Source organism: Telmatherina bonti (assembly GCF_933228915.1).
Source record: "Telmatherina bonti genome assembly, chromosome: 3".
NCBI classification, from domain to species: domain Eukaryota; kingdom Metazoa; phylum Chordata; class Actinopteri; order Atheriniformes; family Telmatherinidae; genus Telmatherina; species Telmatherina bonti.
In genome coordinates this window covers 21,188,301-21,205,800 of record NC_136621.1, presented here as the reverse complement: position 1 = coordinate 21,205,800, position 17,500 = coordinate 21,188,301, and the positions used below count along the sequence as shown (strand labels likewise).

The 17,500-nt window shown below is 38.0% G+C and overlaps 1 protein-coding gene across 1 annotated transcript in view; it reads right to left on the bottom strand.

The window, feature by feature from the left end:
- Positions 1 to 17,500, bottom strand: part of LOC306773242 (E3 ubiquitin-protein ligase SMURF2-like) — a 43,772-nt gene that overhangs the window by 9,438 nt on the left and 16,834 nt on the right. The window contains exons 2-4 of the mRNA XM_079263002.1: positions 8,222 to 8,260; positions 6,603 to 6,711; positions 1,222 to 1,359 (exon numbers count right to left, since the gene is read on the bottom strand). Coding sequence (XP_079119128.1) covers positions 1,222 to 1,359; positions 6,603 to 6,711; positions 8,222 to 8,260 — 286 coding nt within the window. The remainder of the gene's footprint in view (positions 1 to 1,221; positions 1,360 to 6,602; positions 6,712 to 8,221; positions 8,261 to 17,500) is intronic.

Sequence of the window (17,500 nt, the reverse complement as noted above, 5' to 3'; positions counted from 1 at the left end):
ACAGATGACAAAGTGTATTATGCATCTGCATGGCTTTCAAGACCCACAGCAGTTCCAGTAAAATATTTTTGCATGTTTCAGTTGGTTTTTTTTTTCTGTGGTTGTGAGTCTACACATATTGGTAAGACCACAGGACAAAGCGCAAAAGGATTGTGAGGACCTGCCATTTAGCATGTCTCCCTGTTCACTTCCTGTCACATAGATGAAGCATGACTTGTGCCACCACATTGGCTGGACTGGAATATAATTGTCATCCACACTTTCTGGTACTGGACTATAAGGATAAATCTAAGAGTTCATTTAGTGAGAAGCTTCCTTGGTTGTCAGAGTCAATTTTGTGGCAACAGTACACAAGATTTTTTTTCTTTGACATTAGATAACCTTCAAGAGGCAAAAGAAATAAATAATTTAGCACTAATTTCAAAGTTGTACATCTGACACCTATGTACATTACCACCAAAGTGGCAAAGAAAACTTTGAACGTTTAGCCTTACTGACAGAGAAGCACAATTTTAAACCATTTAGATGGTGAACTCATATTTGAGTGTAAATCTGTATGAACACATCAAATGTCTTTCATTTTTTGCCTAAGTTTGCACTTTTTTCCTTTCCTTTGAGAAAGAATTGCATTACTTAAAAATGAACTGTGGGCATTGCTTAAGTCCCAGATGCCTGATGTCTATGGCAGGAAATATTTCTGATGTGTTGTTTATAGGACCTGCATGTGTGTTATAGCCATAAATTATGTGGTAATGAATAGCTAGCATAAAAGTGGCGGCAGGATTGTAAGCTTTCTAAGAATTCCAACCAAAAACACTCACAGACAAATAATTACCAGAGTTCATGGACACAATGTTTGTTTCTTTCATTGGACTGGCCCACACATTTGCCTCAGCTAAGTGTGACAAGCTAAGTGAAACATGTCCACAGAATAGTTAAGAGGGCTCATATAATCTACTGATTGCTGTTTAGTTACTCATGTATTAATTTTGTACCTTCATGGGGCCTCCCTATTACATTTTACCAACAAGCCTTACAAGTCTGTTAGAAAAAGGCTGTGATGAGTGTGTAGGAAGAACACGAGACACCAGTTTTTAGTGACTGGTTGTCTGACATACGATACCAGTCAGTTTGTACACTTTTTCTCATTAAATCTAATGGAAAAGTGTGTCCAAACCTTTGACTGGAACTCTATATATAGACAAAAATATAAGCAGATACTTACAGCCTGTGTCTTTGAGTCTGTTGATGGTGTTGGAGAGGAGGCGGACACATCCAAGGAAACCAGCACCCTGCTTTTTGTGGATCTTCTTGTGGTTCCATACACTTATGGTAATGGAGTCTGCTTTTCCAATGTAACTAACAGGGGAAGATTATATTTATAAAAAATATTAACAAAGAATGATGTCAACATAGTTTTTAATTAGAACATTTATATTCTGAAGGCATCAATGAAAAACTATGCATGCATGAGTGTAAATTACAGGAGACTCAAAATTTAAGTTCAGAAAAACAGAAAAGTAAACATTTCTTCAGATATGAATCTTCCTAATTAAATGAAATAATGGACAAAACTTTCATGAACAGACAGAAGACTGTCAAAAAACACTTGAAATAGTTCAATCTCTTATTCAATGTTTTTAAAGTAATTACTTTTGTGTGGATGTGTGTGCATATGTAGAACTAGTAAGGCTCTGGGCAGTCTCATTGCAGTTGAAGAACAGAGGAAGTCCCCATGATGTGTCCTACCACTGTCTGAGGCCTAGACAGCTCTTGCAGTAAACACACGTTTTACACAAAATTCGACTGCACAATCACACACTTGCTGACATGCATGTAATTATAGCTTAGCAGCCTGCTCTCATGCCAGTTACACGTTACAGCGTATGTCAAGTCAAGTGTGAGGGGTTCTCCCACTTCACACATAAAAGATATAGGTATAAGTTATAAAACAAATCACCAAAGTATGCATAAGAAAGCTCTGAAATGTGTGTGCTTGCAATGATATAATTTTCTATTTGGTTGAGGATTGATCAGGAATAAAATGGCATCATATGACATCTTTTCTCTCAAAGCAATGGTGTGATGATGCCTGTGCTTTCTTGCATCTGTGCTAAGCACTCATCCTTGATATTCAACACCATTTTTTCCACTTTTTTTTTCCCCCATTGGGGCTCTCTGCTACAACAATGCCTGGAAGCCAATGAGGTAAAAAGGCCTTTATCATACGGTATCATGAGGAGAGAATAAATACAGTTCTTTTTTATTAAAAAATAAAATAGTAAGTACACCAGAAAAGGTAAACAATTTGAAAGTAAATGACATTTATAATAAAAACTAAACTATTAGCCACTGAAGGACTAATTTTATGTTTATCTTTGGTTGGGATAGATTTTTATTTTAGAACCACAGACGTACAAATAATTGCAATTAATAATAACTGTTTTTGGTGATCCAGAGTTCGATACTTGATGGCACAGTCTTAGAACAAGATGGAAATGAAAAGAAAAAACATTGGCAGGACAACAACTATGCGACTTAGGATAAGAGATCAGGCGCAACAAAAAGGTGAATTCCTCACAAGAAAGTAGTTGAAACTGTTTTTTTCTGTAACATATTTGTACTGGATCTTTTAAACTTATCACCAAGTGGTGTAGAAAAAAAATAAAATGAGTTATGAATTGATTACGCAAACAGAACACAACATATTCTCATACGCTGACCTGGCCATATCTTCCTCTTTTCTACACACAAACTGGGGTCCTATAAGCTAAAATTAACACTAGTTGCCACACTCTTTCATTAAAAAAACATCTGAAATCTTTTCATATTAAGTTACTGGATATTGCAAGAAGAAATGTCTTTTAAAGCTGCACATGGGCTAGAACAACTAGGTTGGCATTTAGTAGATGAGTTAAACCTAATTTTCCCTGCAATAAACTCAGTAAACGCTGGGTTTTATTGTCCATCTATTCCCATGTGCTTTGTTTATCATTTTGAGGCATTCTTTAGGTAATGTGACAAAGTGTCCAAAAACTCCACTTTATGGGACAAAATTGGGTTTAACAATACTGAGTTTGAAGAATGAAGATGAAAACAGCAAACCTCGACATTCAGCTATATTCTCTGAATACTTCACTATCTTACCAGATGTAGAAATAATTTCTTTTGTTCAACTACTTTTTGTTTTCCATTGAATCTGTACACTTATTAAATCAATTTCTGTTTAAGCTATATTTATTTAGATAACCTTAAATATGTGCACCACTTAAATTTGATTCTTTATAGATATTTCTTGAACAGACCAATAGGAGTTGATTTTTAACTTTAAACATTTAAATAGTTTCGGACAGGGCTATTTAGCTTAGTCCCACAAGGCCCACAGCCCTGCAGGTTTTCAATGTATCTACGATTCAATACACCTGACACAAATTAAATGGATCCAACGGTCTATGAAATTCTGCATAATGACTCCTTGACTGTAAGCCCCCACTACCTTTAAAGCTCCAGTCTCCAAGTAGGGGTGTGGTGACATGGCACTCTGACAAGCCCACACTCCCATCTGCTTTCTGTGGCATGTTAGCCATTTCCTGAACTAAAGGAAGGGGCCAGGGGTCGCTGGTGGGGAAAAGCTCCCCCAAGAGGGTGGGGATCTAAAAGGGGAATGAGAATTAGGTAAAGAGGGTTGATATCTATGGTTAAAATAAGCATTTAAAAAGAAACGTGGGAGCCCACACAAGCCAGATATATTAGGGGCTGCAGGAAAATGTGAGGAAAAAATAATAATCATAATAATTCAGTCATAAAAGCATGGTTTCTTCAGCTGGTTTGGTTTTTCTGACCAATGGAACTTAAGTTAATTATGACTATTACTGTATTAAATGCTCACTGAGTGGACAAATTCTTGCAAAATGCTAATAATCCTAGTCATCAGTTTCAGAATCCAAGGAATAACAGAATGCAATCATGCCAGACATACATTTTTTCACTAAATAATTAGTCTTATATTTTAATTCAGTGGCTCCCAAACTATTTGAGGCACTGTGATTATCATATCAGACATTACAAAGTAGACTGCGAGCCGCAATCTTTCTAACTTTACCAAAGTGCTCTGCTTATAAATGAGTGAGTGGGCGTGGGTGACTGAGAGGTTGATGAGAAGCAACAGAGCAACTGGAGGAAAAGGTGACAGTTAAGTAAACATGCTGTTAATGTACAGTAAACGTACAGGTCACAGTTGTTTTGGCTACCAGGGCCAGACTCAAAAAAAAATTTTTTTAAATCAATAAATCTTCCTCGTGTGGTTGAGTACACTGCACATTCAAATCTTGATCAGTACAGCGGACTGAAGTAAAGATTTGGTGACCCACATAAAATCTCTTGTGATCCACTTGTGGGTCGGGAATCCTTCTTTTGGAATCATTGCTGTTCTCTCTGGATTATGGATCCATTCTGTGTTCTGGACTGGATATACCCTACGCCACTTGGATTCACATTTTCTCATTTCCTATTGTTGTAACACTACTTCATTTCATCTCAGACTATTACACAAGTTTAGTTGGTTGGGTGTTCAAGTCTCTATAACAGCCTAAAGTTTATTAAGAAATTGCAAATACATGTTGGCCTGACTGGACTTATTGAATTATTTTTCAAACATCCTTATAATACCATATTTTCACGACCATAAGGCACACATAAAAGTCTTAGATTTTCTTCAAAATGTGTGGCGCGCCCTATAGTGCAGTGCGCCCTTTGTGTGCGTGTTGTTGTTGTAATCGGACGTAGTAGAGAACACCATGAGAACGTTAAAGGGTGAAGCGTGGGCGTTGATCGCATATAAAAGAACAGGTATGTGCATTATGCAGAACACCTTTTTCTAACAACCCTGAAAATGGCAAAAAGACACGCTTATGAAGCAGAGTTTAAACTGAAGGCCATCAACTACGCCAAGCAACATGGAAATCGAGCAGCCGAGAGAGAATTTAAGATTAATGAATCGATGGTTTGCAAGTGGAGAAAGATGGAAAACGAGCTCCGACAGGTAAAGAAGATGCAGCTGAGTTTCCGTGGGCATAAGGCAAGGTGGCCCGAGTTGGAGGAAAGACGCTTGGGCTAACGTGTCTGCTGGCACTGTTGTCTGCGCAGCGCAGCTGTTCAATTCAGAAACAGAGGATGAGGACTTTGATGGGTTTGACTGATGACGATTACCGGTAAAAGAAAAATGTGAGTACCAAACTCAGTTTTGGTCCCGGTCTATTTTTAAATACGCACACTTGTGTGCTTGTTTTATCCGTGTGTTTTACCATGCCCGCGCCTATTGATGATTGATCGATGATTAAAAAATGTTAGTACTTTGTAATCAATACTTAAATAAAGCACAACCAAACTCAGTTTTGCTCCCGCTCTATTTTTAAAAAGGCATACTTGTATGCTTGTGTGCATTGAGAATGTTAAAGGGGGAAGTGTGGGCGTGGATTGTACCGGTACATAAAACCTGCGCCCTATGGTCAGGTGCGCCTTATGTATGTGGTAAATACAGAAAGGGCGTACATAACAGACTGCGCCTTTTAGTACGGTGCGCCTTATGGTCGTGAAAATACAGTAATATAATAATCTTTTAAATGGAAAGAACCTGTTTCTTTGGTCAACAAGAAACTTTCTCATGAAAATTGCTCATGAATGAGACTTCAGCAATGTTTGCACTGGAATGTCTGGAACTTTACTGCAGAATATGCTTGGCTGTCTGTACAACAGCTTGTAAGTGATGAGTGTGCTTTCCACATAGAAAACACTGAATTTCATTCCTAAGACATTTGTCATTTTACAGTGACTTGACACACCAGCCACAAAACAGAAGACTTGAAAATAAACAAAGCCCAGGTTTTTGTAGTGTTCTGTCATTGTCCCATCTTATAAAATAAAAACATTAAGCAGAATGTTGCATGATTTGGAAAGTTTATCTCTGTATTTTTGGCAGAACTATTTAAATCATCCAAAATTAATAGTTAGAATTAATTTTCAAGGGTGCTCCACCAGGTTCAAGTTGTCAGCTCAGCTATCCCTGACTTTGACAGAATATTCCAAAATCCGGTCTTTTCTTCATGGTGCATGACAGAATGCTTGTTGAAATGTAAATCACTGCTCCGTGTCAGACACTACACACTCTGAACATTATTTTAACTTAGGATTGACTGCTCTCTGGTTTTCACCTTTCATCTTCCCAGTCAAGTCTCCCAACAGTGTTGCAGAAAAACCTCCTCACTGTATGATCCTACCACAAACATGCGTGACTGTGGGGACAGTATTACCTAGGAGTTCAGTGTTCTTGTGCATTTTACGCTAAGCTGTATCTTCATTTCAAATATTTTTTAAGGTTACAGAAATAAATTAAAGTGTTTTTGCTCCGTCACTGTTGTGTGTTTTGTACATTCTGATCAGTAAAATAAAAATAAAAAACTAACATCTTTTAGTGTGAAGTAAACATAAAATGTGGAAAGTTTTAAAGGTGAACATTTTGAATATACTGTCAAAATAAAGTCACTGTTTCATAATGAGGCATAAAGGGCAAGTCTAAGTACGTGACAGCTCACTTATAGACTTACAGATCATAATGTTGATTCCACTTTGGGTCAAGAGTATTTCTCACAGTATCTGTAGAGTGGCATTGTCCTGAACCATCCACCACCACTTTTGCAAAGGGATCTGGCAACCCTGTGGAAACAGACAAAGAGAAATAGGGAGCAAGTTTAGCAAATTAACTAGGCTTGTGAGATCATCCCCCCCCTCCCATCACAAAAAACAGGCATTTACAATCACTTATTTGAGTCATTCAAAGACTTCAGTGACACATTTATGTTGTTTCAATTTACACTGACTTAAAGTGGCAACTGTGCAAGAGTATTACATAAAACTCATGTAAGCATGCACTAATATTATATCTATGCAACATTTCTTTAGTACTGTTTGGTTTTCTAAAACAAATGTATATAATAAAATATATAATAATACATAGCATTTTATTACAACCTCTAGAAGGAACACACAGTGACCAATGCCCATTGTATGTAGAAAAAAATAGCTTTAATTTTTTACATTCACTGTAGAGCAAATGGCTCACTAAAAGAAAAAAACAAAATAAACAAAAACAAAACAAAACATAACATCTGGGTATGTTTTACTTTGCACAACCCCAGGTAAAAAAGCAACCCGAAATGTCCTCTGACATTTGATATTAACACATATGCATGTTTCTGTTCCGTTTCTGTTTCACCCTATTCCAAATATGGCTTTATTTATTTATTTATTTATGGTTTTATTTTAGAGTTTAGATGAGTCGCAGATGGAATATTCTATTCACATTTCTGTGGTACATACAGATCATATTCTAATTAAAGACTCAGTCAAGCTAAAATTATATCTTCCTGTGCAACTGCAATGTCTTAATATCTGATATTCATCAAAACACAGAGCATAGCTCACTGGGGTTTCTCCCTACCTCTAATGTGTGTCTATTTTTTCACAGCAGCCTTCCTGATCTACAGTGAACTCCAACAGAGCTGATCTTGTGATAGATACAAGAAATCTCATCTAAGAAAACAATCCTTAGACAAGTGATTGTGGTTTTATTTTTTTTTTTTTTTTTTTTTTTTAAAAGAGCCTTAGTCAGAGCAAGCAGACATAGCCACTGTGGAGTCTGGGAGATGCACTGTAAATTGGTAGTATATGTCCCAAGATGCAGTGAAAATTCTTGTAAGAGAATTCAGTTAATATGTATATATCTCTAAGTGGTGCAAGTAAGATCAGTGTACTCCTTATAACTTACATTTCAGTGATTTATTCAGACAAAGTTCTCAGTTGCAAATATTGGAATATGACTGAACATATAAACACAGCTGTATAGTTGTGTGACACTCTTTACAGTCACTACTTGCTGAGATTGCAATATGTAAGATGTCATTTATATCCAGTTTAACTAAACCCTGTTAGTCTTGTGCATCTGTACAAACAAATGTCACTGATGCTTTTTACAGGAATCTAGGTTAGCGGTGGGTCCCAGTACATGCCATGGCTGCTTGTGTGCAAAACAGACAGCTCCTAAGGGACTTCATTTACAGCACAGCTTCAGAAAACAGCAAGCTCCCCTTGCAGACAAAATCTTTTCGAAAGCACAAGAATGGGAATAGGACAAGAATAGTAATGCATAAAAATAGTCTGTACTCACGAAAGAAATCTTTCTTTGCCAGATTTTTTGCACACAGGACTGGAATAAAAGAAGACAGAAAGATATTAATGACAGGTTAAAATGAAATATTCAGCAGTCACACTAATCCTGAAAAAAAAAAAAGAATTACAAATAAGAAAATCTTTTCAGACATGAAACTTTCAAATACACAATCATCTTGAAGTTGAAATGCTTTTTTTTTTTTTTCTTCTTTTATTCCACGTTTTACTTCATATATCATGCTGACTTAAGAAATCAAAGCAAGCAGCACTCCAACACTGAGCTGGTGATTTGACAGCTAATGAAAGAAGTTTAATAACATAACATTTTTAAAATTACACAACACTATATATGTATTCTACCATTTTTTTTGCCTACCTATTAGTTAATATTCCCTTTATGGTCGCTTCATAGGCTGAAAGACTTATTAAAAGTTGCGCATAAAATATTGATCCAACAAGTAGCCTTTGCTGCATGAAGCAAATCCAAAGGTTTGCTTGACGCAGCAAAGGGTAACATACAAGAGCTTTCAACCCGAAGAGGGAAAGTCAGAGACGGAGGCTGCGTTAAAGCCTTGTTCTGTCTCACCTCATGCATCCTACTGTTGTCATCTTTATTTTCCCTCTCAAATGTTTTCTGGTGTGTTATGGGGCCTTGGTGAACTGAAGCATGTTGCTGATTTGTTTATGGCAGACTAAAAAAATTTTAAAAATCTGTTGACACCTTGAAGGAAGGCAAAGTAGGTTAAACATTAAAGGCAATATCAGAAAATGTGACCCCCTTTTTAAACACCTAGCATTATCTTCTCCCCTTTCACAGAAACCTGTTCCTAGTATGATTTATTATTTCTGGCAAACAAGGCAATATTCTCCAATAATCACAGCACAATGTCAATATTTAATTCAATTTTTAAGATGTATGGCCAAATCATTAAAAAACCACTGTCAGACAGGCTTAACCGTAACTCAGTTTCATGTGTCTATGGCTAGTGATACCAGCCATCATTTTTTTTAAACAAGTATGGACCGACTTAGTAAACAAACTTGGCAATGCATCCTTTTCATGTGGAAACTTTGAAAATGGCTGAAATAAAAGTCAGACTAAATCACAACATGAGCAACATGAGGAGACCATCTACTCACACCAGACCATACCAAGTAGGCTGACTAAAACAGCACTCACCATCAGTTTTTTTTTGTTTTTTGTTTTTTTAATGGAAAATTACACTGCCAAAACCAACAACATTTACGCTTTCCAATTCAGAGGCCAACAGAAAACCATGCTACAAGACAAAAGTCACCATGTTTTCTGTAAAAAAGTGAAAAATACAACTAAGGACTAAAGGCTTGGTAAATCCTTGACCTACCTACAGACAATACATCAGTAAAGATAACCAACAAATTGTGGATCATAGCTGTCAATAAACCTTATTTTAAATATATATATATATATATATATATATATATATATATATATATATATATATATATATATATATATAAAGAATAGGTTTTGCACACAACACAGGTGTTACCATAGGTATTTTATGACAAAAGTATATTTAGGCAGCTATAACATTTTTAGAGGGAAAATACAAACAATGTTGTTAATTTCAAAACTCACTCCTTATATAACTTTCTAAATTATGGAAATATAAAATATAATTGGCTATTAATATAGAAAATAAATTAGTAATAAATAAAATCTTCATTAATTTATCTGTAAGAAAACTGTATAAAGTAATTTAAGTCAGAAAACTGTCTGATAAATAACTCAAATGCTACCGTATTTTCCGCACTATACGGCTCACCTAAAAGCCTTCAATTTTCTCAAAAGCTGACAGTGCGCCTTAAAATCCGATGCGCCTTATATATGGTTACTGGTAATCGTGGCTACCGTAGTCAGGTGGCGTCGCCGAAGTACCGGTAACAGCGTTAAGAACGATAAAGAGTAATTCCAGTCAAGTCCCACATCACTTGTTTGTGTAAAGACCCCAATATGGCTCCTTGTAAGAGACACGCATACAACGCAGGGTTCAAACTTAAAGCTATTAGTCATGCAGTTGAACACGGATATAGAGCAGCTGCGAGAGAATTCAACGTTAACAAATCAATGGTGCTGAAGTGGAGGAAGCAACAAGACTACCTGTGCCAGGTGAAGAAGACTAAACACAGCTTCCGAGGGAACAAAGCGAGATGGCCACAGTTGGAGGACAAAATTGAACAGTAGGTTGATGAACAGAGAGCCGCAAGTAGAAGTGTCACTATAGTCACTATTTGAATGAAGACAACAGCGCTAGCACATAAACCTAACATAAATGAATTTATAAGTGGTCCTTCTTGGTGCTTTCGATTTATGAAAAGACGTCATCTCTCCATCCCCACACAAACTAGTGTTGCGCAGAAACTCCCTAAAGACTACCAAGAAAAGCTGGCCACTTTCCGCGCAAACTGCAAAAACAACATCACTGAAAAAAAGATCTGTTCAGAGCACATCATCAACATGGATGAGATTCCATTCACCCTTGATATTCCTGTGAACTGCACTGTGGATAAAACGGGAGCATGTACGGTGAATGTTCACACCACAGAGAATAAGTAGGCATCCTTCACCGTAGTTCTCGTCTGCCAGGCTAATTGCCAGAAACTTTTACCCATGATTATTTTCAAGAGAAAGACCGTGCCAAAAGAAAACTTTCCAGCTGGCGTCATCATAAAAGCTAACTCGAAGGGATGGATGGATGAAGAAAAGAGGAGTGAGTGGCTGACAGAAATTTACGTCAAGAGACCGGGTGGCTTTTTTCATGCAGCTCCGTCCCTATTGATCTACGACTCCATGTGTGCCCATATCACTGATGGCGTAAAATTACAAGTGAAGCAAACAAATTCAGTGCTTGCCGTCATTTCGGGTGGGTTGACAAAAGAACTCCAGCCACGAGATATTGGTGTCAACAGGGCTTTTAAAGCTAGACTGCGAACTTTGTGGGAACAGTGGATGACAGAAGGCGAACACACGTTCACCAAGACAGAGACGGCGCAGAGCAACATACGCCATTATCTGCCAGTGGATTGTAAATGCCTGGGCTGATATATCGATCTCAACAGTGGTCTGAGCTTTCAGGAAGGCAGGAATTGTCACTGAACTGCCAGACAACAGCAGCAACACTGACTCTGATAATGACGACTTTGACAAGATGGAGCCGGGCATGCTGGATGCCGTATTCGCTCAACAGTTCAATTCGGACACTAAAGAAGTAGAATTCGAGGGATTCCTGGAATTAACTGATTAACTGATTGAAGTTACTGGTAGCTTTATGTGTAACTTTTGTGTGTTTACAACTGAACATGGCTGGTCACAGTGTGAATATGGACATTAGCGTTTGAACAACGTTGAGTTATTGTTTTGTTATTGCTTTGCACTGTTTCGAGCATTATTATATTGTGCTTGCACCAACATTTGATTTACCATAACGGTATCAGACTGTTTCTTTTACGAGTTTACTGATTAGCGAAAACGTTCCCCTTCAGTACGTAATAAAATGTTGCGCTACCTATTATAACTTGCTATTGTTAAAAGAACTGTTCCCAAAAACACTACCATACGTCACTAACATTACCTTGGGAAAAAAATAAAACAGCTTTTGAACAGAACAGAGTTGTGAGAATGCTGGTTAATAATCAATTAATACATTTTTGCTGACTTTTCTGATTTTTTTGTTGACATTCCCTTTAGGGCCGCACCATCCTGTGGATGCATAACGCAACCCCAGCCACTACTAGAGCTTCTATTCTATGCGCCTTATAATGCGGTACACCCTATATATGAAAACAGTTTTAAAATAGGCCATTTATTGTCGGTGCGCCTTATAATCCTTTGTGCCTTATAGCGCGGAAAATACAGTATATATATTTGGACCCAGTAGCACTTGGTTTACACTCAGTGCTGACTACTGCTGAAGAGACAACACAGGTTGGTGGCTATCAGGCTATGCTGAGTACACTGGGTTCTCAAGTTACTAAACTAAGATAAGAGGAAGATTAGCGGATTAACTTGCACACTGCTCCATTGTCTCAGTCAGAGAAAGCGTAGAAGAAAAAGCCTCTGTCATTGTTATGAATGACATCTCACCCACTGGGTTGCCAGGCCCAGCAGTCTAATGTTAAGAATAATGATAAATATATTCAACTGCGCCATGACATACAATTAAGAAATAGGACAGCTTTTTAAAGTTTAGCTTAATAAAACTGCCAGCTGTTTTTTTTTTTTGTTTGTTTGTTTTTATTGCTAGAGAAGATACTACTACTGAGTGTTCAAGCTTGTCCATATAAACATGTATTTGTGTGAAATGCTTTTTATACTACCGTTCAGTTTAACTGGGGACTTCTTGCCAAGTCTTGAGCTTGAAGTTCACCTTTAATCTCTTTTGGAGAAGCAGCATTTAGCTATTATGCTGCGAACAAGTGGAACAAGCTGCCAGTGGAGATTAAACTCTCACCAAATGTAGACACTTTTAAATCCAGGTTAAAAACATTTATTTTCTTGTGTGCCTATGCATGACATTTGCACAAAAACTTTTGAATTATTCTTGCTTTTAATTATTTCAATTCATGATTTTAGTGTGATTTTGCTATTTGTGTTATCTTTTATGCTTTTTTATACCATCTGTAATGCATGTAAAGCACTTTGAATTGTCTTGTACATGAAAGGTGTAATACTAATAAACATGCTTTGATTTTAGAAGTCTTTCTGGGCTCTTTTGTTACCATTCATATTATTTGTCTCTTTGATTTGTCATCAATTTTCCTCCTGCAGCCACACCCACGGATGTTGGCTACAGTCTAATGGATCTTAGATTTCTTACTATGTGCAACTGTAGTCACAGGGACATCAAGTTGCTTGGAGATGGTCTTATAGCCTTTACCTTTAAAACGCTTGTCTACAATTTTCTTTTTATTCTCAAGAGACAACTCATTCCTTTGCTTCCCTCTGGTCCATGTTGAGTGTTATACACACCATGTTACCAAACAGCACAGTTACTACCTGTAGCCCACTGATTGATTACAAGATTTTAGACACATGATGCTAATAAGTGGCCACACCTTGGATTAGCATGTCCCTTTGGTAAACAATATTTTCAGTCTTTTCTAAGGGTACCATAATTTTTGTCTAGTTCTGTTTCATGAGCATATTTTTTCATATAATTCTGTTGAAGCATGGTTGAAAAGCAATGTCTGACTTTCACTGGTTAAATTTCATAGAATTTTGATTTGTCAATATTTATTTCAGATTCTGTGACTATTTTGAATTTTTCTGTCATTGACCGAAGCGTACCAACAAATATTTATATAGGAGTGTGAAAAATTGGCTGCACGGTGGCACAGTGGTTAGCACTGTGGCCTCACAGCAAGAAGGTCACTGGTTCAGTCCTTGGCTGGGGAGGGGTTCAGTCAGGAGCTTTTCTGTGAGGAGTTTCTGAGGATAGTCCGGCTTCCTCCAACCATCCAAAGACATGCATGTTAGGTTAATTGATTACTCTAAATTGCCCATAGGAGTGAGTGTGAGCGTGAGTGGTTGTTCGTCTCTGCAGATGGACTGGCGAGCTGTCCAGCCTGTCGCCCAAAGCCAGCTGGGATAAACTCCAGCTTCCCCGCGACCCTGCATTGGCGGCAGAAGGGGAATCCCAGACCGCTTATCCACCGCCCCCTCACTCACAGAGGACACCCCCACCTGGGGACATGAAGTCCCCCCTTGTCCACACATCAGCACTTTCACACACATCCGCCACTGTCTCAGCACACACACCTACACCCACACACACACACACTTCCCGACACATACAGGTCCACCCAGCCACACATTCAGCCCACCCTCAAAACCATCCTCCTGACCCCCACGTCACATCCAAAGCTCCCCCACCCCCATCCATCACATCTACACTTATCCACCAACCCACCACACACATGCACCACCCACTCCCCCATACATACACCCCTGCCCATCGCAACCAGGCACCAGAGCATGTACCTGCCCGCCGCTGCAGCGGCAGGTCCAGGTCAGCCCAGCCCCCCCAAGCACAAGCCGACCCCCCACCCCCAAGAGACAAGGGACAACCCCGGGCACCGGAGCCCGGGACCCCGCCCAGCCCACCCCACGACGGCACAGCGCCCGTTATGGAGTCAAGCCCGCCAACCCATCACCCGCCAGTGACCTCGCCCCGCCGCCGCGTGGCAACTCCAGCCGCCGGCCCATCCAGGTCCACCGTAGGGCTAGAGACCTAGCAACCCCAGCAGTGGAGCAGTGAAATTCCCCCCCCAGGAGCCCACCACAGACCCACAGCCTCCAGAGACCCCCAACCGGCCACCAACCCCGAGCGCAATAAGGTCACATTCTCCACCCATACTAAGTGATGGAGCTGATCACAGGTGCAATATTCTCACCACCCATTGCCAAAAACCAAGGAGAAACACTGCACATGCTGTATATACAGGATGTCAAATCTGATCACGTCACCTTCTATAAATCGAACACTTGAAACTGAAAGAGCACCACATGAGCAATCAAGCAATGGTGACCTAGGACTGGCAGAGGAGCAGATTCATTTATATTCTAGCATGGAAAATCGTACAATTGAGAGTCAAAAATACATCTTCTGTTGATTCATCGAATATAAAAACTGCTAAATAATAAAAAAAAAATAGTGATTGTAGTGGGGTGGTTGATTACAACTTAAAATCTGTTAAAAGTCTGGGGTCTTTATTTTAATTTTGACATATTTCGTGTTATCTCCAAGAGCAATACAAACAAACGATTTGAAAACCTGAACTATATGTTTACAACTCTTCAAACGAGCCAAGGTTATTGGACACTATTAATTTCCCCCCTCCTTTCCTAAAGACAAAAATCAGACTTTTCCACATCCTACCTTATCTAAAATGAAAGCTGGCAGAGGGTGCTGCAGTTTTCTGTGCTTGAGGATCAGAATCAGTTGCATACACATAAAAATCTGTTTTAGGAAAGTAGTTTTGGAGCAGCTGCATCAGTCAGCCTCTTCACAGACATCACTTCAATTCTATTGTGTTGTTATAACACTGTGTGCTGGCTAAAGAGTCTGGATGTAAACATAGCCCTGGGCTTGACCCTGACAATATGTCCTTCGATCTTTTTTTTTTTTTTAAAGTCAACGGAAAACGCCAAACCTAGGGGAATTCCTAATATAATTGTTCAAATTTTTGTAATCATTTAGCATTAAAATGTTTCGAAAGTGTGTTATAAAAACATCTGTAAGGAAGCCATTTTTTAAATCTCTGCGTCTTTGAACTTATTATTTTACCACCATGCCATAACATTTTTGCCATGTGATGAGTTAGTAGCAATTACCAGCTAACAGCTAAAATGCAGTAAGATTTATGTTTACATGGCATCAATTTGAATAATTACTTTTCAAATTGAAAATGGTTATAAGTAGGGCTGGGCGATATGACTATATATTGTTTAGACGACAGAAAATGTCGATCGTTATATATGAGGCTCTATCGTTTATGCCACGATAAGGTGTTTTCCTGCTAGATTTTACGTCAAGATGCGCTTTACAACATGCACGCTGCAATATAAAAACAAACATGGAGAAAGATGGTAGCAGGCGTGTTTCTCATTTTATCAGGATATAAAATGAGCTATATTGGGATATGAGATTTTGGTCATATCGCCCAGTCCTAGTTATAAGTTTTCATTTAAACAAAATAGTTTAACTACAAATAATAATAATGCTGCTTATTTTTATGGATTGTAAGCAAATCAAATCCATTTGCATTTATTTCCAATTATGCATAATGTGCCTCTAATAACAAAGAGAGGCCGTTTAAATGACGGGGGCATTGTGACATCTCCATTTGTCTGGAAAGAAAAGACCTGGTTTGAGGTTGAAATTAGTTCTGGTCAAAAGGTTGAAGGTCACAAACAGGCCTGAACAGGGAGCTCCCGGGAATTCCGATTTGTTTTCTCAGGGGAGTCTCCACAATTTGCCATCTGCATTAGTCGTTTCACGCCAAACAGATTTTACTGGAAAAGGAGCTGCACAAGATAAAACAGATTTTTCTATGAACAAAACAACCAGACAGTCTCATATTTAGTTCATACCATGCTAAAATTACATGACCTGAAAATAAATGTGCAGAACACAGACAAAATGCTGAAAACAAAAGCAAATGCCTAAGCTGGTGTTTAAATTAGATAAAAATGCTTTTATAACATTCACAAAAACAAATCTGGAGCTTCTTTTTCAATAACAAAAGCAAAGAATAAAAAGTTAATCTCACATTTAATCATGATAGCAGCATTCACTAAATGAATAAGAGTTGTTAACGCATTTCAATAGAATGGCACAATCCTTCAAAGATAATTATAAATCATGCATAATTTCTTACAAGCAATTGGAACATTTGTATTTAATTTTAGGAATATTACAATATGATTATATTTAAGGGTCTAACATTGATTTTGAGGATAAAGAATAAGCTGATTAAAAACCATTAAATTATGAAATGTTTCAAATTGTCTTATTTTTAAAAAGTGAATGCCAAGACAGAGAACATGAACTGCATTTTGTTCACAAGAGTGGATCTTGATCACCATCCAATTCACCAGCATGCTTGTAGCTTCTTCTGTTCCATTATTATTAAACCACAGAACTCGGCTACTTTGGTCAAGACCAAAATGTTTGTGGTCAGCAACTCTAGTTGATGGCAGTGTGCATTGTGACTGCCAACTTCACACGCAATAACAGCCATTTTGTTGCTCATTTGCTCAATTACTTAACCAGCAGCTCTTCAAGGACAGGACAGACAACCCATGCTGCATCAGCATTATTATCCTGCTGAGCTTGGATACTGATGTTTGTCTGAAGAACACCTTTATTTAAACTTGAAAAAATAAATTGGTAAAGAAAAAAAGTGTATGAAAAATATTTTTATAGAACACAACTAAATATATGAATGCTGAATGTTACCAAATATCCCAGAGTTAAACAGTAGTATTAAGGGGTGTGTAAATGTATAATGCTATAAAGTTTGAGTTTCTGATTTCAAAAGCCTGAAGAGGTTAAAGACCAACAGGTGAACCCCACTAAAATGTATGCTCTTCTTCTGTAAAATGGAGGGCATCCATTTAAATGAAGGTCTTTTGTAAACAGTTTTTTTTTTCCATTATTAATGTGACATTGTAGAAGCCCTAATTCTTTAACTTGTTTCTTGAAAAACAGCACAGTTTATTTCTTTGCTTTTA